Source organism: Cryptomeria japonica, chromosome 2, assembly GCF_030272615.1.
Source record: "Cryptomeria japonica chromosome 2, Sugi_1.0, whole genome shotgun sequence".
Lineage (NCBI taxonomy): Eukaryota > Viridiplantae > Streptophyta > Pinopsida > Cupressales > Cupressaceae > Cryptomeria > Cryptomeria japonica.
Genome location: NC_081406.1, coordinates 504226560 through 504248844, shown reverse-complemented (window position 1 = coordinate 504248844; position 22285 = coordinate 504226560). Strand labels below are relative to the sequence as shown.

Below are 22285 nucleotides of genomic sequence, written 5' to 3'. Positions count from 1 at the left end.
TGCAATAACTCCTTGCAACAACTCTCACATCATCTTAGAAGCTTCGAGAGTCACATGAAGCATTTGTTTCGCTAAAGCCTGCATAGGCATAATTGGATGGGGTTGTGAATCGGATGATATTGCAACTAAAGGTCCAATTATTCGAGTTCTTACTTATGTTTGTTGAAGATCATCTGACGTTTGTCCTAGGATGGGCACTACAACTTAGCATTCTAGCACACCCTGCTACAGGTGGATTTATGTCGCATTTATGTGGTTGGTCCATCACTTTGCTATGGATGGTATTAAAGGCAGATCCTTTGATGATGCTTAAGCTATGCACGAAGCATATATTGTGGACAAATGATGAGTGATGACGAGGAATAAAGGCCACACAACCATTAGATCATCACTAGGTGCTTCGGTGTGATCAATCCAAGTGAATGGAAATTCCATTGCTTAGCAAAATTATAAAAGATAAGTACTTTTATGTTTGAATAATGTTCATGATTTTTTCATTAAGTCATGCTACATCATTGAACAGTGAATCATATATTGATATTTCCCCTAAGTATCATTATCTCTCTCTAAAATGCTTCTAAGACGAATCAGAGATTGCATTCAAGGAAGAAAGATTGCTTGCATTTCTTCACAGAGGAAGAATCAACATTTAGAGGGAGTCTGACAAATCACCAGAAATACCTTGGATGAGGAGATCAGAAGGTTGATATCTGCTTTAGAGGGAGCTTGACATTTCAACTTCAGAGGAAGCCTGATATTCCAGCTTTAGAGGGAGCCATGTCATCTTGAAGATTTGGTAAATGCATTTTTCTCTGTGATGGAAAAATTTGAGGCGAAAGCCCTTGTTAATGAGTTCTTCTCTGTGAGGTAGAAGTTCGAGGTGCAATCTTTTGTTAATGCGTTCTTCTCTATGAGGGAGAAGTTTTAGGTGCAATCCCTTGTTAATGCATTCTTCTCTGGGAGAAGTTTGAGGTGAAAGCCCTCGTTCCACCCTTTGTGAGTAGGCATGGTGGAGATAAATTCTTCTCTGGGAGAAGTCTGAGGTTAGAGCCCTCATTCCACCCTCTACGATTAGGCATGGTGGTAATGCACCCTTCTCTGGGAGAAGGTTGAGGTGAAATCCCTCTTTCCACCCTCTGTGAGTAGGCATGATGAGCCCACCCTCTGCGAGTATCATGGAATAAATTCCATGATGTGCTTGTTCACCCTCTGGGAACAGCTATGGTGAAAGCAGAGTGATATTAATGTTTGAGAGTAGATGACGTAATTTTGAAGTGATTACATTTCTTAAAGATTGTTACAAAATGGTGAACAATTTTTAAGGTCTTTTGCAGGTTTAACTAAGGCACTGGTTGAAATAATAATGGCATTTTTTTGCCATCACCTATTTTTCCAACAAAAAAATTGAATATTGCTTGGTATAGCTTGGTATAACCATTGCTATATCGCTAGCCATTCTCTACATGCGTGTCTTCTTTAAATTAAAATATTTAATCTTTAACTCAAAAATAGTTTCTCACCTAAGAACTATTAAAACCATTTCCTTGCCTTAAGACAAACTAATAAAAAATTTAAAATAAAAGCAATTTAATATTTAAATTAGTTTATACTAGTAAAAACCTAGCTATAAGCCATTTCCTTGCCCAAGGGAAAATAAATAAAAAAACTATTTCACATTGCATCTACGAAAAAATTAAAATGCATAACTATACAAAATAAAACTTTAAGAAAAAATAAATCATATCAACCAAATCCACCAAATCCACCCATGATCAAATGCAACTGACGTGATTGTCATCAAATGATACTATGTGCAATATGTTCAAGTTAATGAACGATTTCTACACATTAATAATATCTAAAGTAAAATGACATAGGACATCCCTCTTATAACAAGGCCTGTAGGGCAGCTTAGTTCCTGCGTAGTCCTGCGAAGGTGGGTTTGGATTGGTTCTACTGTTGACAGGGAGGGAAATAGTTGTTTTCATTCAATGCTGTGAGCTGTGTCAATTCAAGTTACATTAAGTTGATTCCAGGCTATGTTGAAATGGGAGTTTTAGAACAGGGTTGCTTCTTTAACTTTCTTAGAACTATGACAAGATTTTTTGTTTTCGGGACATATTAAGAATGCACTGCAGAGCAGATTATTGCCATTTGAAAAGTAAAATGAGAATTACTTCAATGAGCATAAAGGATAATTTGCATATCCTAAAAATTCGAAAGTCTGAAATAACAAAGTAGTAACTGAATGGTCTACTCATGCCCAGTCACAAAACTACAGATGGCAAAATGATGATATCATTAATACAAATATGAAAACCTGAACAACTTATTTGAGTTCTATAAAATAAAAATAAAAATTTGCATGAGAAGATCAGATGTAATGATGAATTAACAAAAGAGCTTATGATAGTGTTGGTTAATGTTCAACTGAGAAATATATGTTCGGTCTTTTACAAATGATGCAGAATTCATGTATACAAAGATGGTTTCAGAAACAGTCGGTATATTCAAATATAAGCATAGACATTATTGTATGAATTTTCCATCACATTATATTAACACTGTCAGGCAGTATCATAGCTTGTAGGGCCATTCCCATCCAAAAAAGTAATAAGATTTACAAAGTTTAAAGGCCGAAGCATTTTTCAAGTTTGCAATATCCATTAACATGGACCTAGTATGGCTGCAGCGAAGTGATATATCTACATTAGACACATAATGTCATTTCTTCAGCAGCTTCTCTCCTTTATAGGACATCTTTTAAACCATGATTCTCTATGATAAAAAGAAATGAATGTTGTTGACAATCTAAAGATAAGAAGATATTGATAATATGCATACAAGATTTGAATGTTATTTTTATCCTTCAAAGATTAAAAATGAACTATTTCAGAGTATCCCCAAATAATTTAGCATTAAAAGAAAAGTATCATAGAAAACTACAAGATAAAAACACACGTCTTTTAGTACATTGATTCTTTTTATGACCGGGAGCAGCTCACTTTAATAAATGGTTATATGCAAGCCTTTGAACCCCAGTCGTCTAAACATACTTCTGAGACCTGTTGATGGCTTTGCTTCCATGTAGTCAATATCAACAATTCTTTTACATTTCTACACTTTACTAATTGGTAATCATCAATAAGCATATTTAATACCTTGAAAAGATCAGCTTGCTCCAAAATTAAGGGTTATCTCAAGTCAATCGCCAATGTCTAAGTATATGCCCTGCATACAAATCAAACCAAGTTTGATGTAGCAAATGCAGCAGAAAGGTTAGCACATCAGAAATACAAATGTGCAAACAGTACAACATATGTAAGGTGTACGATTATTATTTATAAATAGTAAAAGCATGACAGTGCATTCATATCAATCACTTACACAGACGTATTTTGTGAAGCATATCTTGACTTAGAGAGTTGGACTAATACATAAATGATTAAACCACACCTTGCCACAATATATAAGGTGTACACTAACTATTTGTACATTAAAATAACACAATACACTACACTACATTTGTATCAATCTCTTGGACAACAAATCTTGACTTAGAGAGCTGAACTAATACATAAAACCACACCTTGCAACAATATATTACACTAAAATTATTTTAAATGGTTGACAGCCTACCAACAATAAACAAAAAACTATTACGACAAATTAACTTGGATATATTGTTGAGATGAAACAAAATGTAAATGATCCATCCCATTCATTCAAAAACAGCCAATAGGGGAACATTAGATTGGCAACCGCTAGTTTGATTTTAGAACTCCTATAGCCAGACATTCTATTTCAAAATAGATTTGACTAGTAGAGACTAGGAAGCTCATGTCAACGCCTAATAGAATCTAAAATGTGAACCTCCTCGGAGTAAATTCCCTAAAGCTTATAAATATCACATTTCTTCTTATACATTTATACCATATGCCACATTCTCATGAATTAAAATTAAATATTTACATCAATTTTTGAAGCAAAACTCTTTAACAGAGATATGACATTGCGTATATTCCAAAATATGAAAGCAGTGTATCACTCAAAACTCCTTTCAAAGCAAACGTTACAATACGACAAACACTCTGCATACTTCTTCACATAAATATTTAATTTAATACTACAAAAACATCAAAGCACACGCTCCTAACAACATTTTACACCAAAATTCTGAATTCCTTTCAAACAACAAACAAAACTAAACCTTCTTACTAACACTCACCTAACTATATAGAGGAAATAAATTTTATGCCAATGGAATAGATTAAATGATCTCAAGCCTTACCCATATGCAGAAAATATACAGCTTCATCAAAGAGAAGCAAGTAGAAGTAATATTTATCTCATGCCCAGTCACAAAACTACAGATGGCAACAAGATGATACCATTAATACAAATGTGAAAAGCTAAACAACTTATTTGAGTTCTATAAAATGAAAATAAAAAATAGCATGAGAAGATCAGATGTAATGATGAATTAACTAAAGAGCTAATGACAGTGTTGGTTAATGTTCAACTAAGAAAGACATGTTCGGTGTTTTACAAATGATGCAGAAATCATGTGTACAACGATGGTTTCAGAAACAGTCGGTATATTCAAATCCGAGCGTAGACATTATTGTATGAATTTTCCAGACAAAAAACATTATATTCATATTTTATTCACAGCATAAGCCACATTATATTCACATTATATTAACACAGTAGCAGAGTTTGTGATAGTCAAACAGTATCATAGTTTGTAGGGCCATTGCCACCCAAAAAAGTAATAAGATTCACAAGCTTTAAAGGCCGAAGTTTTTTTCAAGTTTGCAATATTCATTAACATGGACAGTGTTAAAACCCAATTACATCAAAATTCCTATTTCTTGACAATATCAATAATGGTGTTGTTCACAGCTAATGTGAAAGTGCCATAGACGTGGAGCTTGCGCAACATAAAGACCATTGGCGAGATGTCTTGTTGGTATTGTTTGTATGTTATATCTGTGATATCTGGGTAAGTTTGTTGAAGTATGTCTCCTTGCAAGGAGCAGTCGATGTTGCCTTCTTGTGTATTCAATGTGCAAATTATGTTATGGTGGCAAGAGGTTTGTGTGTTGGTGTTGCAATACATGCAATGGACAAAGTCCATGTCAATTGCAGTGTCAAATGGTAGGGAGTGGTGGCACGTTGAGCAAGATATTTCATAACGTGGAAAATAGGCATTCTTTGCTTTGAGGACACCGACAACCTGCAATTGCACTGTGTACAGTAAGCAAATAATTGTAAATACTATGTAGTAGAAAGCTAAGGGCAGAGTTGTAAAGGTACGTGTGATCGCCTGGATATTACATTTGGCAAGCGTCTCCAAATGTGCTTTTGTGCACTGGTCATTAAGCTCTTCAATGAAAGTAGACTGCGATGGGCGGAATGACCGGGTTCCTTAGGGACCATTACGCACAATATTTTTGAATAGTATAAAAGGCATATCTATTGTTGAGAAGAGTTGTTGCAAAGTTGCGCACAATTCTGTGTAGGTGGTGGAGTTGAGAACCTACAAAATAAAAATGTTAGTGGGAAGGGCAGAAGAGGACATGACAAGAGAAACAAAAAAAGAAGGTGCAATTCAAAGTGTTCAAGATGTACAATGGTCATATCTTCTTGCAGATCACCATCCTTTATATGCACTTCAAGGTGTGTTTTGGTCAAATGGTAGCTGGTTCCAATTGCTCTGAATGAACCAACGGAATAGTTGCAGTAAGCTTTGCTTAGTTGTGAGATTGTAAAATCGGGTGCTAGTTTGTGTTCGGTACAAACGCATGGGATAGTTTCAAAGGTTCTTTTTGCAGTGAGAGCAATGCAACAATCTGCATCACCTCTTTTGTACTATGATTTATTTTTAATTGTAAAGTTGGAAATGCGGATGCCTGATCCAATGGTCAAGCGTGGTAAAAAGGTATCCACCAATGTGTTGCTAATATTCATTGTGACTGTCATCTGGCCTTTACAATCTATCAGATCCACATGCAATATCTCAATTTTGTTTTGTGTGTTGGTGTACTTGGCAAGTCCATATACAACAAGAATGTCACCTTCAAACATATAACCAACTCGTTGTCTACACAAGTCCAGTATTGTGCTAGGTTTTGGCGGTGTTGAAGAAAGGTTGAACAAGGAAGGGTCAATAGGGAATTAATGAAAGAGCATTAGTAAACCAATCCATGTTTATTGGCAGCAATCCATGTTTATTGGAATCAACTTAAAGCTTATGAAACTCTAATAATGTGAACACAATGATACATGCAATTTTACTTAAGAGACAATTGCACCCATGATCCAAACTAGAGTTGTGAAATGCATAAACTAAGATGTGGACCACAACAGTGGAACCAATAGAAGAATGTGAACGCAAAAGCATGAACAAGGCGCTTGTAATGTTTGCAAAGATTGCAAAGTAATTCAACATTAAATAAATGTGTTCCCATGAAGTGTCAAAGGGCATGCGTATGCATCTATAGGGAAGATTTGGAAACTTCAAGAAGATCCATTGGTTTATTGACATTTATCAAAGCGTAAAGGGGAGAGGTATGTTGTCAGATGTTGTAGTTGCAACAGGCATGGTGAACATGTTTGCAATGCATGGAAGCCTTGACAAATGCATGGGTTGTAGAGGGAAAACCAAACAGAATAATTACTTTAACTAGGAGCGGCTAACAACTGAACAAGGATTGAAGAATATGCCCTAGAGGAACTTTTGTTATGTATGATGAGATAAGTGTTAAATTATCATGATTTCCTACGAATTCAAGCCCATCCAAGCTCGCTCTTAAATCCACAATAAAAAAATGAAAATATGGAATGATAAAATTGGGTAATGCATTGCACCAAAATTCTAGATGTTGCATATTTATATGGACAAAGTTGGGTGCCAATACAAACTAAAAAATCCAACATGGAGAATTTGCATGGAGAATTTTATAATAAAAAGATAATTATACCCTAACTATAATGACAATACTGCAATTTGAAATTCAACCGGGTTCTGATTTCAATTTAAAGAAATCAATTGGATACATCAGAAAATGCTTCAAAAGTCAAAGGCAACAAGGAGATTGGAGATTGTTTTACAGCCAGTGGAGTATTGCGGTTGAGAAATGTTGCTTCTGTTTTAGTAACCAAATTGAGCTCGAGGGAATAAATGAAAAGGAATGGGATGTTGGACATGAAGAGATCTCAATAAACAAAACAAAACTGCCTCAAGAAAGCATGGCAGTAAAACAAACAACAAGACAAATTGCAACAATCACGAGACTTGCGCACAAGTTTTTAATATGTCTCTCCAATTGAAAAGAAAAATTGAAATAGATGGCAGAATTTGAGAGGGATACCTGTGGCTTGAATGGCTAGTTTGTGGAGCATGTCTGTTGACTGTAGATAAAGCAGGAAGGCAAGATAAAATATTAGTGTGCTTTCTATACATGGCTGGTTGTGTCAAAAATGTCTCCTCACAAAAGGGAAATGAATAGTGAGTAGACTAGTGACCAAGTAGAAATGTAATCTATTGATGGACAAGAAATAGAGTGGAAGTGAAATTGAAGGAGCAAATAAGCTGAAAGAAAAATAGTGTTAGTAGAAATGAGATAGATGGTTTGGATACCTTTTTTTACGTTCACTTTTTTGCGGTTGCATTTTGACAGGGGCGAAGTTTTGTTGTTCAATGTTGCTAATTTGCCTACAGGAAAGCAAAGCAAAAAGTGCAACTTACAGAGTGAATGAAGACATTGTATAAGGATCAATGTATACAAGAGCAACTTAAAGAGTGAATGAATGAAAACGTGCTATGAGGATCATTGTATCTGTGGAGGCACACTAGCTTTACCGTTTTATTGTGTGTTGTTGTGGAGAGGTGGCATCCAGTGCACTGGCTTCCATGTTGGTGAGGCATCTACAAAGTCAACAGGTTGCGATCAATGCAATGGTAGCAAATTTATGGAATGTTGTTGAGAATAAGGTGATTCATTGACAAAGTGGGGAGTAAAGAGGCATATTTAGCTTCAATGTCATAAGTGTTTGACGACACTATGAAATCAATGCAATATGGAAGAGGTGTGAAGTTCATTAGCAGAGTGCACATATGTTACCGTTTCCGTATGTGCTCGTGTGAAGGAGTGCTATTTTTCTTATTGTATTCGACCTTGGTAGAGCTCTTGCAAAGGGAAGAAAGCATAGCATAGGATGGCAATCAAAGTGCAAAGTCAATTAGGTATGAATTTCTTTTTTAATTTACATGAGAATAAATGATTGACATATTGTGTTATGTTGTATACATAATCGACATATAGGCCTGGACTATAACAAATAATAAATTCAAGGTGCAATGGGCACTAGAAAGAGAGAAGTAATGCAATTTGTGAAAGCAAATAATTTGAGTGGGAATGAAGGAATTGAGAGGGGTACCTTTGTTTGGTATGACTTGCTTGTGTAGCAAGGGTGCTGCAAGGGTTGTCTTTTCCTTTGAGCTGATCAACATGGCTATAACACGACAAAGCAAACAAACATCATAAGTTTTGATGCTAATTTTATTGTTAAATAGCAAAGCAAACAAATGTTGTAAATTGTGATGCTAATTTTATTGATGCATAAGTTTACATTTATTTAGTATAGTAGGCATGTTTTACCACTTCGTTGTTGGTATTTGTGCAGTAGGTGTTGGTTGTTTCAAAGTCTCTTTGTTGTGCACGTATTTACAAAATACAATATTCAGAACCATCCAATGTCAGGGTATTCGTAGAAAATACAAAATTATTAATAAAGCAATTGTTGCAATATTGTTTAAAGTTATCACCATCCAATGTCAGGGCATGTGTAGAAAATGCAAAATTATTAATCAAGCAATTGTTGCACTATTATTTAAAGTTACCACTATTTTCCAAGGTGCTCTTGTAAGCTATGAGCGTCTGGCTGACTGCAATGGACATGTATGGAAGATCTGCAAAAGCAAAGCAGTGAGTCCTAGAGAGACAATAAAAATGCTTGTTCAATGAAAATGTTTGTGCTAATTCTATGTAGGCAAGCAATTTGTTGAAATTGTCTAAATACTGTACTCTTTTTTGGGCAAATGATGTTCCTTGGAAGACATTGATCCAAATGACGTCACATGGCTGGGGTCCATGTGTTAAGTGACCTGCAAAAGAGTGGCGACATTAGACTTTGTGAGGGGAACTTAGGCTATGCATGTAAGAATAAAGCATGTTTTGCAATAGTATTAGACAAGGAATGCTATAGGTAGATAGTTACATATTGGCTAAGGGGTATCTTCTATTAATGTTTGCTCATTGCATAGCGTATTCCATGGCTAGACAATATTGTCTATGTTTGTGAGAACAATATCATGGTCAGTCCAATATGCTTCCAACCTCTTGGTCCTAGCTATGTGTGCATTATTGTTTGTCCAAATGTGATCAATGTTGCTTCTTGGCAAAGTATCTTTCTGTTCATGTAACAAGTGCAAGTTTTGTATTTGCATGTGTCTTTTAAACAGTTGTACTATTTTTGACTGTATTGATATGTCAATGTTGAAGTCACCTGCAATATAGACAATGGCTCCACTAGGAGAAATTGTCATTGCTTCATTGATAATTGCAATGATGTTGGTAACTAATGTTCTTGGTTTGGCATAAATATTAGAAATGGATAATGTGTGTTGATTAATACTCCATGAGAGGAATAGTGCTTCAACATTGTCTAGTGTTAAAGGTGTTGTGCTAACCACATGTATGTTTTTGTTAATACAAGTCATTATGCCATGAACATGGAACACTGCAAAACAATTGTAGCATGGAAGTGTATTGTCTGTTGTTGGTGTATACAAGTATGTTTCCTGGAGGCAAATAATGTCTGATGACATTAGGTCTGTGTCACGTAGGATGTCTTCTCTACGCGTTTGGAAATGTCGAGTGTTTAATGCAGAAATGACTATTTGGGCTATACTTTTTTTATAGTGCATGTCATTTTGAAGAGTCCAATTAGAAGTTGTGGTGAGTCGTTCCATATCATCTATGACTATTGGCTTTATCTTGATGTTTTGTGGTGTTAGAGGGCTCAGCAAGAATAGTGTTTCAATAGTTGATGTGCAACTCAGAGTTGTATAAGACAAACCATGTTGGTGGATACCGAAAGGTTAAAATGCAAGACCATGCATGGTGAGTCCATGTGCTCTATGTATTGTTCGAGCACATGCCAGCTGAAGTGGAAATTGTTTTCAAATAGTAGTCCTCTGTGTAGAACTGTGTCTAGGGAGTGGTTTTGCAACTCGAAGAATTGGTACCCATCCATTGTTAGCATATGTTTGGTTTAGTTGTGGTAGTTTTGCATTTTGAGATCTTCCAATGCGTTGATCGTTGAATTCAACCCAAATGACATCGACATTGTTGGTTTGTGTATATGATTTGAATAGTCCATCTGAGCCATTGACAAGACCGTCTTGTATATCATAGTTACCACCATATATCTCAATCAATATGTCTTCTTTAAACATTATTTGATTTGCGAGATTTGCACTATGTTTGTACAATTGTTCTATAGGAACAGTGTTGTTGTGTTCATCAATTGCATTAATTATGAGTAGTTCTCCAGGAAGAGTAGATAATATCTTTTGGTTGTGTGCATCAACATCTTTTCTTTTGTAAAAAAAAATTTGAAACGTTGGGTCTATAGGTGGGGAGCGTAAACATTTGCTATTCAAATATGTTGTCTTCCTTGGTTTGCGAGGCCGTGCGTATTCTGCTGAGAACAACAACAAACAACTGATTTGTTTGCCTCATTGTAGTTTGCAGATTGTAACATTTGACATGTTGTTGCCAAAAATCATATGGCAATAGGTCAGTGTCTATTGTTGGTGCTTGAAACACTAGACAATCATGTATACGTTCTGCCTAGTACAAGTCACCACAAAATATAATGTCCAAGCCACCAAAGTGTTTAGTTGGGGTTTGCATTATTTCACGAAATCTTTTGTCAATGCAACGCAACATTCTAGCTCCAACTAGAGAGATCTCATCAATGAGAACAAGATGCAATTGTTGGTATTCATTTGTCAATACATCTAATCTTTTTGAACTTAGAGTATTAGAAGTGGATTTGTTAAATGGTATGAACAATGCAGAGTGCAATGTTGTGCCTCCTATATTATAGGTTGTTTTTCCTGTGTATGCAAGTAACAAGCCCTTCACTTTGTCTGGGTGACTATCTATTGCGTTATTGTATATACGAAGAATTCCTTGATACATTGCCTTTGCAGTGAAGGTTTTCCCTGTGCCAGCACCTCCTGTTAAGAACAAGTAAAATGGCTCATCTGGGTTTTGTTGTTTCTTCATTAATATGTCTTTTACTATAGCTTGTTGTTCTTTGTTCAACATTCTATGAGTAGCATAATATTCTGTATTGTCATTCAGGTGGGGATGTCCAACTATTTCAAATGGTCTTGACACTTTTTTGACGTAGACATTGTGTCTTAGTGTGGCTATGTCTGGTTCCAAGTTGTACTTTTTGTTGTCATCCTTATTTGTCTTTCAGACATCATGTACATTTCTATAGTATTCATCTTCGAGCTTTGCATCATTCATAGCATCGACCATATCACCCCATGATTTGTTTACATTGTATGTGTATTATTTTTTCATTGTTGGCAAAAATTTTGGTTCCAAGTTGTACTCTTCGTTGTCATCCTTATTTGTCTTTTGGACATCATGTACATTTCTATAGTATTCGTCTTCGAGCTTTGCATCATTCATAGCATCGGCCATATCACCCCATGATTTGTTTACATTGTATGTGTATTTTGCTTCATTAATGTGTATCATTTTTTCATTGTTGGCAAAAGCATCTTGCCAAGTTTCGAAGTCTTGCTTCAATGTGTTTTTGTTGGTGGAAAAAGGAACGTATAGTAGAAGTTTCTCTCTATAATAGTTGCCGGTGTCAACATGCTTATCATACTTGATAAATCTGATAATTTGAGGTCGGCCACGCTTTGCTAATTTTCCTCTTGTCATTGCATATTCTGAAACAAATTTTGCAAGACAAATACTAGCTAATGCTTCTGGGAGTGCAATATAATGATCAACAGAGCTTTTGCAAGCAACATTTTGCGACTCATCTGGTTCATTGTCAAGAAGCTGGCAAGTCTTTAGAATAAAAGTGTGGTTGTGAGGGGCGGAAGTATCAATGAATTTACAAGTATGTGAACTATAGTTAAGGGGCAGAGAGAGGACAATGTGTACAACTTGTTGAGCAGACATTTGTTGCAGGTTGAGCAAGGCATTTCCTAGTTTTGTTACCATGTTTATAGCGTCAATGTTATGTTGCTTGTGGTCTCTTTGTATTTTGTTGAATGCAGTTGTCATTGAATTATTGGGTTTTGTCATGTAAGAGCTACAGTACATTGCTGCAACATATGCATTGAGGACAAATTGTGCATCTGTGTTTTCTTGCCATAGATGTGGAATGCGAGGTGCAAATGAATTATTCCATATATGAGTTGGCTTTCTTTTGAGAAATAATGTTGGCCTAGTCACTGTAGACCGTATGGCTATGATGTATTCATGTGCAGACATGTTTATGTTGGCTAAGAAATCTGCAAAGGAGAGGCCTAGCTCATAGCTTGATGTCTCTAAAATTGATCTAAGGTTAGGAGTAGTGTGCATATCGTCACGGTCTTTGTCAATGAATGGTTCAAGTATTGTTGTTTCCTTCATTGGAGGTTGTGGGAAACCAAAGCGACACTTTCTCGTTCTTGACTTCCCACATTGCTTTGTGTGATGGTGCATATGCACTCTAGCTATGTGGTCATCTAAAGTGTCTGTTTTGCAAGTTATATATTTGTCGACAAAGCGTCCAATAGTAGCATTGTTATATTTTCCGTAGATCGGCGCGTCTTTAACCCATAACATGAAATGGTCATATTCATTTCCTCGACTTTGGAATTTTGTAACTGAGAAGTAGTCTAATACATTTCCAAAAAAAGTTTCATCTAAACAAAATAATTGTTTCATTGCATTAATTCTATGTTTGTAATAGCGAGTACAAGTGACGGGATCTTTTTTTATCAAAGACGAAATGTCAATGTCAAACAACGAATCAAGTTGCATTTATTTTGTGGTCGTGTGATGTGTCATGTAGAGTTCTCTTAATGTTTGTGTCAATGGTCCCCAATTTTTCTCTGCACTAGTGAATGCCAAAAAAAAAGTTGGTGGTCCTAATTGTCGTATCATTGCAAAAACAATCCTCTTGAGATGTTGCAAATAATTTGGTGAATTTCTGATCTTCTTGAGATCTGTATATCCAATATCAAATTGGAGAATTTTCTTGAGGTTTGGTTTGTACTTGACATCTCTTGCTATCAATGTTCTTCCTTTTAACATTCCTTTGCGGATTCTTATCCAAATGCAAGAAAACACTTGAGCAATTAGTATTTTGATAGCTTTGAAAAACAAATTAGTGGTGTGATATGCAAATGCTCGATTTGAATTTTGAAATTCCCACTAAGCAATTCTTTGATATGAATTTTTTTTTGAAATTTGTTCGTCACGTGGTTCGCCAAAAAATATCGTTGGAAAGTTCATCTCTTCTGCATACTTGTCCTGGAATATTCCCAAAGGTTGTTTCCCTTCTGCAAGTGCGATTTCAATCATTTTGTCTTGAAGAGAATGTATAGTTCGCGACTCGATGAACCCATGTATCACGGTGTTTGTTTCTACCTCCATGGCATTGTCAATTTCATTGTCGTTGTCACTTGATGAAGAGTCGCTACTAGGTGCCTCTTCTTGTGAAGGGTACAAAAGGTCATGCCATTTTTTGTTTAGTTTCACATTTTGCATTTTGTATAATGTTGTTTTACACAATTCGTTCAGAGAGTTCATAACAGTGTTCAGACGCACTCTGCCTTTTTGAAATGCATTTTTGTATTGCAAACGTCTCTTCAATGCAACAACAACTGTCCATGTTTCATCAAATGATCGTGGCAATGTTGTTTGTACAATATTAATATCTGTTGGAACATTAATAATTGTTCCAGTTAATCCAATTTGGGATCTTTTGTGTCCTAATTGCCATGTTTGTGCAAATGCAATTCGGAGTGACACTAATCTTTCTTCAAGTTCTGAAAGTGTAGACGTGTGTATTGATGGCTTATGTGTGTTGATATGTTATGGAGTTGCATATGATGGTTTAATGTTTTGGTTTAGTTGTTGTTTACAAAACTTGCATATTTTTTTACCAGAAGTGTGTTTTTTGTTTGGTAGTAGGTGTTGGTATGCTTGTGTCATTTTTGGTGTTAAATTTCTCATGTTCTTCTTAAAATGGAGTCGCACACATATTGTACAGACATGTTTTGGTGTGTCTTGTATCTTTTCAATGTAACATTCTAGTTTTGTTTGTGAGCTTCTTGTTGAGTTTCGAATTTCTTGATATGCAGTTGCTTTACGTATTTGTTGTTTCACTTTGCAAAGCGAGTCATGTGTGATTTTTGTCAACAGCTTTGTAGATTGTTTTTCGGGTTCGATAGACGTTGATATATGCATAGTTGTGTTTAAAGTATTTTTTGATTGTGTAGATGTATTGATTCGTGTATATTTATTGTTCCGAATAAATTGTTTGAGCCTATACAAATTAGTTGTTGGTCTTGCTTGAACCAATGTCATTGTAGGTGGTTGTTCAACATTAATCTGAGTTGCTATTATATTGTCCACTCTAGATGGGTTATAGTGTGTATGCATTTCATTGACTTTGTAACTCGTGATATTGTATACTTTGGTAGGTGTCAAAGATTTGCAATATTCTTGTATGCACATGTTGGTCACTCTTGACCATACTTTAACTCTTACTTGCAAGATGTAGGATAGCCACTCAAAACAGAAATCTGCACCTTCAAGCTTGCTTTGCTCATATGGATCTCCAATTTTTGCGATATATGCTTGCCAACTTGACATGCCACAACTAATTGTGAGGTCACAACAGATACATGTTTCTATGCAACCTATTGCTACATTGTCTTTGGAGAGTAGTGCATTGCAAAACGATTGAGCCATGCACCATCGAAGAGACGGGCCATCGTATTCATTGTCTGTTAGAGTGGCTATTGTATTGAACAAGCTATCGCCACAATCTGACATTGACAATGCATCTTTGTACAAGTTGGGCACTGCATTTGCAAACTTGTCTTTTACAAAACTAGTAGTTGTTGCAAGAGCCGTCTTTGAATTGTCGAGTAATCTATTTTGCATCATGTATAGAGTCGTTTTCTTGTTAATTAGCAGTTCAAAATGTCCACGAGTAGGGTTTTGGTCATGGAATAGAATAGAATATGCATTTCTTTGTAAGTTCTTATTGAAGTGCAAGTACTTTGATTTTCTTGTTGAAGACCAAACACATATTTCAATTTTTAGCCATTTGGCTAGCCATCCAATACAAAATGCATCTCCCCAAAGGCCATTCTCATTACAACCTAGCAGTGGAATTGCTGGGAGACGCATGCGTCATAGATAAGTGTCAACGTCACATACTCCATGCATTTCATACAATCCTTGGGGTTGAGTTCATGGCTGTATGAATATAAAGCATCATGATCATTGATTTCTAGGCAATTTATAAAATGGTCAATAGTTCCAATGCATAGCTATGTAGAAGTGTATCTCATGTGTAACAAGAACTGCAAAGAGTCAAAAAGACAATCGCCTACATTGTATACAAATGATTTCACCCTAAACATGTTATTTTTTTCCAATACCATGTCAATTGTTTGTTTTGACAAGTCCACACTACAAGGTTTATAGTTCTCTGTATCTATAATATTATTTAATGATTTTGTTGATTGCAATTTATGGTCCATGTTGCACATTATCAAGCAATGATCAAACAGGTAACAATAAAAGTTCAACAATATTATCCTAATCATAAAATTCATGCCAATTACCCCACTATTTGAACTCCAAGGTCTCAACAAAGGCCATGCCCCTCGATCCTGGAGCATGCAAAACAATTTTCTAATCATTGTCATGGAAAATGAAAAGTGCATCTAGCTAAGATGAGGCATACATAAAGATGTAAAAGTGGAGTCTGCATTGCAGTGCATTGCAGGAGGAGGAGAGACATGATTTAAAAAGGCAAGAATAAAGTTGTTTGATGATCAACAAAGCATATTGCATAGAGTTTATTAATATCTTTGCTGCGAAACAAAGTAGTTTGGCATATATAGTTGTGCGTATGGAGACTTGAAGTTGTTTCTTTTAAAGTAATCTAAGGACATTAACTAAATTAAAGAGAATTTTAAAACAGCCACAAAGCTTCAAATAGCCCAGGCAACTAACCAGATTTGAGGGCATTATTTCAATTGTACAATGCACAACAGAAGCGCAAAAGTATCTTACCCTTTATGTGTTGCGTAATTAGATGCTATCAATGCTCAATGTGCTTTGCGATCCAAAAATCTTGTAAATCAGATATGTTGAACACACAACATAAGAAAGAAACCAGACACATTAAAGAGAGCAAGGGAAAAAAACATTCAATGAATGAGCAGTGTGTCATAAAAGAAGAGGAGCCCAAAAGAAGAAAACATATATATCAAGCATTCGATAGTAGATCAACTTTATCAATTCCCATATATTGTGGAATTCTTATGGTTACTCAAGAAGTAATGTGAGGACGCATATTACTGTTTACGTTATGACAATCCTTGTTACAAAAGAGTATTATGTTATCATTTTGATGTCTTTAATAGCATTACAGAATACTATATTATTGCAAAAAAGGTCGAAAACAGGTGAAACTATAAAAATAGCAAAGTATCATACCTGGCAGAGTGTTTGTTATGTTGAGAAAGAGACTCTTTCAAGAGGAGCAATGAATATTCGGGTTCAGAGTATGTTGTGCTTAGATCAATTGCACTAGCAATGTTAGATTACAAATCGGTGTCGTTGACAAAAGAAAAAGATAGCTATTTCTTAGTACAATATAATTTAGGTATATACTTACATACTGTGAAGTTAAATTACGATCGGAGGAAACAGTGCATTTAAGTTTACAATTATAAAATTATGTATGCATAAGACATTAGAGTTATTTATGTGAACATTACATAGGTTTATACATACATTGAAATGCATGGAGGGAAAAGTATGTATCTACATATATGAATAAATACATGGTTATGTAAAGATTCTATGCAAACATATAATGGAAGGGAGAAAGAGATATAGTTTAAAAGTTACAAAGTTTGGGAGGAATAGCAATGAGACAAGAACAAGTGTCGTATGTTTCAGTTCCAAGCAACCATTTCTATAACATAACAAAGATAGTCCGATTCAACAATGATATTGTTGGCCATTGTGTTCTGGAAGTAGTACGAACAAATATTTGGAGACCAGAAAATAGAAACCAACAAGTGAAACATGGGCACTTGTTCATGTCTTTCTTCTAGCTAAGATAGAAGCACTAGAACATCAGAATTTAACTATGTTTACGAATTGAAATTGGTGTACAAAACCTAATATCCCTCACAAATAGGTGAGCAACATAAAGAAAGATATGCAATAGAACCATCAGTGAAAGCAATAGAGCATACAGATGTATTGGAAATCAGAGGGAGAGGTAAAGCAAAAAGTTGTTTTAGAGTTACCGTAGATTGAGGGCTAACTGTGCTACACAGTTTGAATGGCATCGGGAATCGATTTAATTTTTACATTTTTACTAATGTAGACATGACTATACAGAGGGGGCTGTGATGCACGGTGTGCAATTTCCGTGAGGACAGCGTGCCTAAGAAAGAAAATATGAAGAAAGGAAGAGATTTAGCTCCAGCACCTTTTGATAAATCAAGTACGTTAAATCTGATTTTAATTCCAAAAACAGCTCCTACAGAATCTTCCACAATTAGCACAACATATTTTACACCATTTTTTGCTCATGTACCTATCTAAAATGGACTCGTAACTTCAATTCCATCACTAATTGTCAATCCTCCAGTTTTATCAGGCTCGACAAAAAAGCCAAAAATTTCATTTTCAAATGACTTTGTCAAAGACTTGAATGCTTTCCAAAGGGATGTATTAATATTGATATAAGCATCTACTCCATTACTAGCACTGCACAAAAAGGAATCTAGTGAATCCTTAACACTAAAAAATAAATTTTCAAAAGTTTTCTGGGCCACTCCTATACAAAATTCAGCTAGATTCTTTGATTCTGGAAATGATTTTGAAATTGAGTCTGAAAATGATTTTGACAAAGGCAACATGGCAGTGTTGCTGAAGAAGATAACCATAACTATTCAGAGTATGAAGGTATTGTAATAGCAGGAGGAGGCATAGGAGGCCTGGCCACTGCTATTGCTCTTTACAGGTACAAGACAATATTGTTTAAAGATTAGACACAGTTATTGGATTTGCAAATCAAAAGTCTTATAATTTACTTTTGAAGGAAGTAAAAATATTTTGGATTGCTTCTTGATGTTGTTTCGACTAAAATCGAAATTCATGTTGTTAAAAGATATTTTACTGTTTTCTTTCCTTCTATAATCCAAGAACAATTAAGTGGTATCATGGGCTTTGATCTTCTACAGTCCATTCTAGAAAATTAGTTTTAAGCTTCTACAGTGCATGATAATAGAACGTAGAATTTTGAACCTTCACAATCTATAATAATAGAGCTGAAGTTTAAAAAAATCCAGAAACCTTATTTTATTATCATTAACTGTGAATATAAACTAATATCATTGGTTTTGAGCTTCTACAGTTTATGATAACAGAACAAAGGTTCTTCAAGCAATTGGTTTGGACTGTTTGAGCTTCCACTGTCCATTATATATATAAAAATGGTATCTTCATGATATGTTGAATCCAACATGTCCAACATAAAACACTAATGTGAGTCATTCTGAAAGCTGAGCTTCTACATTCCATTATATATCCAAATTGTATTTTCATGACATGTTCAATCCAACGTGTCCAATGTAAAACTCTCATGTAAGTCATTCCAAAAGCTCTGGTTAAATGCACTGGTAAGGACTAAGCTTGAGAAGTCCTTATGTTGCAGAACATTTTCATGGGAAAGATGCTAAAGAATACATATTTTAGGTTACACTTAGTGAACCATCATTAGGATGACAGATTAATTAGCATTATGTTGTTTTGCAGAGTGGGATTGAAATGCTTAGTTCTTGAGCAAGGGAGTTCATTGCGAACAACAGGAGCAGCTCTTAATCTTTGGACTAATGCTTGGAAGGCATTGGAGGCTCTTGGAATTGCAGAAGACCTTCGTACAAGACATGCTCGCTTGCTAGGGCAAGAACAGTAACTTTAACCCTTCTGCAAAATCTACTGTATTATTGTTTCATTAATTCGTGTCTGCATTTGAATTAAATGTGAATTCATGTCTGTTGGGAATCAGTTCAAGGATGGTCTGCGTTGAGGATGGGTTAGACAAGAAAGTTTCATACAGGTGAGTAGTACCTGCAACTATCCTCATGGGATTTATTATATTGTTCTTTATAAAATGGGAATCAATGTATTAAAGAAAATCGGAACAGTTAAATGAGATGAATTGGGATGTTAAACATCAAAACAAGGGTTTTTTAATGGGATGAGTTGGGATAAAAACTTCCCCATAAAAGAATTGGTTTGCTGCTTACTGCACTTCTTTCTGATTTCTATCTTGGGTAGAACACCACATAAAAGAAGGCACATAATGAGTAGTTTGAGGCATTGTTGTGGGTTATGGACAGGAATCGTGAAGTCCATTGTGTGAAAAGAAGTGTTCTTATTGAAACGCTTGCTGCAGCCTTGCCTTCAGGAGCACATAAAAGAAGGCACATAATGAGTAGTTTGAGGCATTGTTGTGGGTTATGAACAGGAATCATGAAGTCCGCTGTGTGAAAAGAAGTGTTCTTATTGAAACGCTTGCTGCAGCCTTGCCTTCAGGAGCCATCAGATTTAATTCCAGAGTCGTGGCTATACTCAGAAGTAGCGATTCTGATTACCCCACCATAGCGTTGGAAGATGGTACATATATCAAAGCCAAGGTGAATCATAAATGCCCACTAAACAAATAACTAAGTTTCTAGAAGGATTTTAGATTCTTGAAAAGCTGACTTTATAAATGCGTATAATTCTGTTCTTGTTGCTATTATGTATTATCTCAGGCCTGTATGAACTTATGGAATTTGCATTTTTACTTTTTTGTGTTTTATTTTCCAAGACTTTTTAAGATTGCCTCTATTCGTCTGCAAAGAAATCGCTACAATTGTTATTAATGATTATTGGATGAACTTTGAACTCTTTCAGTAGAGGATTATGCACCAAATATTTTGAATGGCATTCTGTTTCTTGGGCTTTTCTCCACCCACATATATCATCTTCATGTGACATTTCTGATTCCTCTATTGTGGGTTGTGTGATTTCTTTTTATTGTGCCAATGTCTATTTTCTTTTTGCAGTCTTGATATTTGATTAACTGGTGTGAGTTTTAAGGTAGTGGATTTTCGTTTCATGTCTCTGTTGCAAATGCTCTTGTGGACATGTATGCAAATTGTGGCAGAATTGAGGATGCCCGACAGGTGTTTGCCAAAATTTATCAACGGGATGTTGTCTCCTGGACAGCTATGGTTGCTCGATATGCACAGAATGGGTATGCTGAGAAAGCCCTTGAGTTATTCTTACTAATGCTATGTAATCACATTCTATTTAATAATTTAACTAAATGACTTAGCTCCTACATCTTTGCAAAAGGCAATTACATGACATCCTAAATACCGCTTGACTGTCTAATTCATATACAAAATTCAACAGTAACAAGCAGTCAGGCATTTACTATATTTTACAATAGTACAAATAGGAAAAAGAACGATGCATTGAAACAATGTTTCTTCAGTCAAAAAGCTTACTGCAGACAAATCACATGAATACCAAATCAGAAACCCTACAGCCAAAAACTAGAACCCTTATTAGAAAATTCAACAATGAAATCAATGATTGGAGAAACCGTTATTAGAAAATTCAACAATGAAATCGATGGGGGCAGGAACTTAAAAAATAATGGAGACATACATTTTACATTCATTTTTCTCAGTCGCCTTCTATAAAAGGCAAGGGGCAGGAACTAAAAAACAACAAACCTCTACCAGAACAGAGTAGGTTTCATTGTAGACTTTAAAGGTAAATGAAGGCCACGTCGTCCTCTACAACTGCTGGATGTTAGGAAGAATATCATATGATGCCTTTATTAATATTTTTTACATTGTTATTGCCCACCTGTGCAGGAACGGGTCCTCTGTCGTGCATGCCCAAAATGGGAACTCTAAATGGGAACTCTAATAGCCATCTGTCTGCAAAAACCAAAGCCCATTTTGTAGACTGCCACCTTGAATTTCCTACACTCGATGAGCCAGAAAAACAATAAAAAACTTTTTTACGAATGCCAAAATCTGTAGATTTGTGCTTTGAAATATATGCCTTCTCTTGCATCGTAGTCTGGAATGCCTCTACATGCGCCAACGAGAGCCTGCCAGGACTCATTCTTTACACGAACCATTAAAGTTCGATTACATTTCACTAACAAGCATTGAATTAGGCTATAGCAACGGAAAATTAGGGCAATACTATTGGCCATTGGAAAATATGAATAATAGTTGTTTAATGCAAACCCTCGCCAATAGTTCCATGCGGGCAGGAACTAATAATAAGACATAAAGGATGAATTTCCTTAAAAGTGGTTTTCCCATGTGAATTTTCATTTCACTTCAAGAAAGAATTGGAGATCAGGGAAGTAAAAGTTTAATGTTTGAATCAAATATTAAATGTTTATTTTGATTTAATAAATAATTGAATATGTTTATTGGTGATTTAAAAATTAAGTCATCAATAGATTCTAATTATGTACAATTTAAATCTTAGGTTTACTCAGTGATTTTACTTCTTTGAAATCATGTTTACATCATTATATAACCATATCATATATCCCATTTTTATTTCTCTTTTCCTACCATTAACTCTTTGATTATGTTCACCTAATTATGTACATTTTTAATCTTAGGTTTAATTAGTAATTTTAGTTCTTTGAAATCATGTTTACATCATTTACATAACTATACCTGATCATCCCATTTTTATTCTCTCATTTGTTACAATAAGCTTTGTTTAATTATATGTGAAGAATGGCATGTGCACAAACAAATCAAACAAAATCTACATTGTTCTTCCCGTCTTTGAAAGGAACTCCGTTGCCTTGAAGCCTTGTTTATTTATTTCTT

General features: G+C 35.3%; 1 protein-coding gene across 23 annotated transcripts; it reads right to left on the bottom strand.

Moving 5' to 3' along the window:
• Positions 1-2391: 2391 nt before the first annotated feature.
• LOC131078921 (uncharacterized) lies at positions 2392-21709 on the bottom strand. 23 transcript variants are annotated; one of them, XR_009371566.1, is made up of 10 exons: positions 21288-21709; positions 16836-16913; positions 16410-16469; positions 15956-16003; positions 9093-9172; positions 8909-8977; positions 8446-8520; positions 3162-3231; positions 3006-3080; positions 2392-2778 (listed from the first exon to the last, which is right to left on the bottom strand). XR_009371566.1 is itself a non-coding variant. In XM_059216691.1 (7 exons), the coding sequence occupies exons 3-7, from the start codon at positions 8964-8966 to the stop codon at positions 7615-7617; spliced, it is 354 nt and encodes a 117-aa protein (XP_059072674.1). In that variant the 5' UTR covers positions 8967-8977; positions 9093-9172; positions 21288-21709; the 3' UTR covers positions 7002-7614. The 23 variants fall into 23 exon arrangements, 1 of the variants encoding a protein (XP_059072674.1); XR_009371562.1 differs by adding an exon at positions 8667-8715 and having other exon boundaries at positions 16410-21709; XR_009371561.1 differs by adding an exon at positions 4292-4367 and having other exon boundaries at positions 3006-3075; positions 16410-21709.
• Positions 21710-22285: the final 576 nt, after the last annotated feature.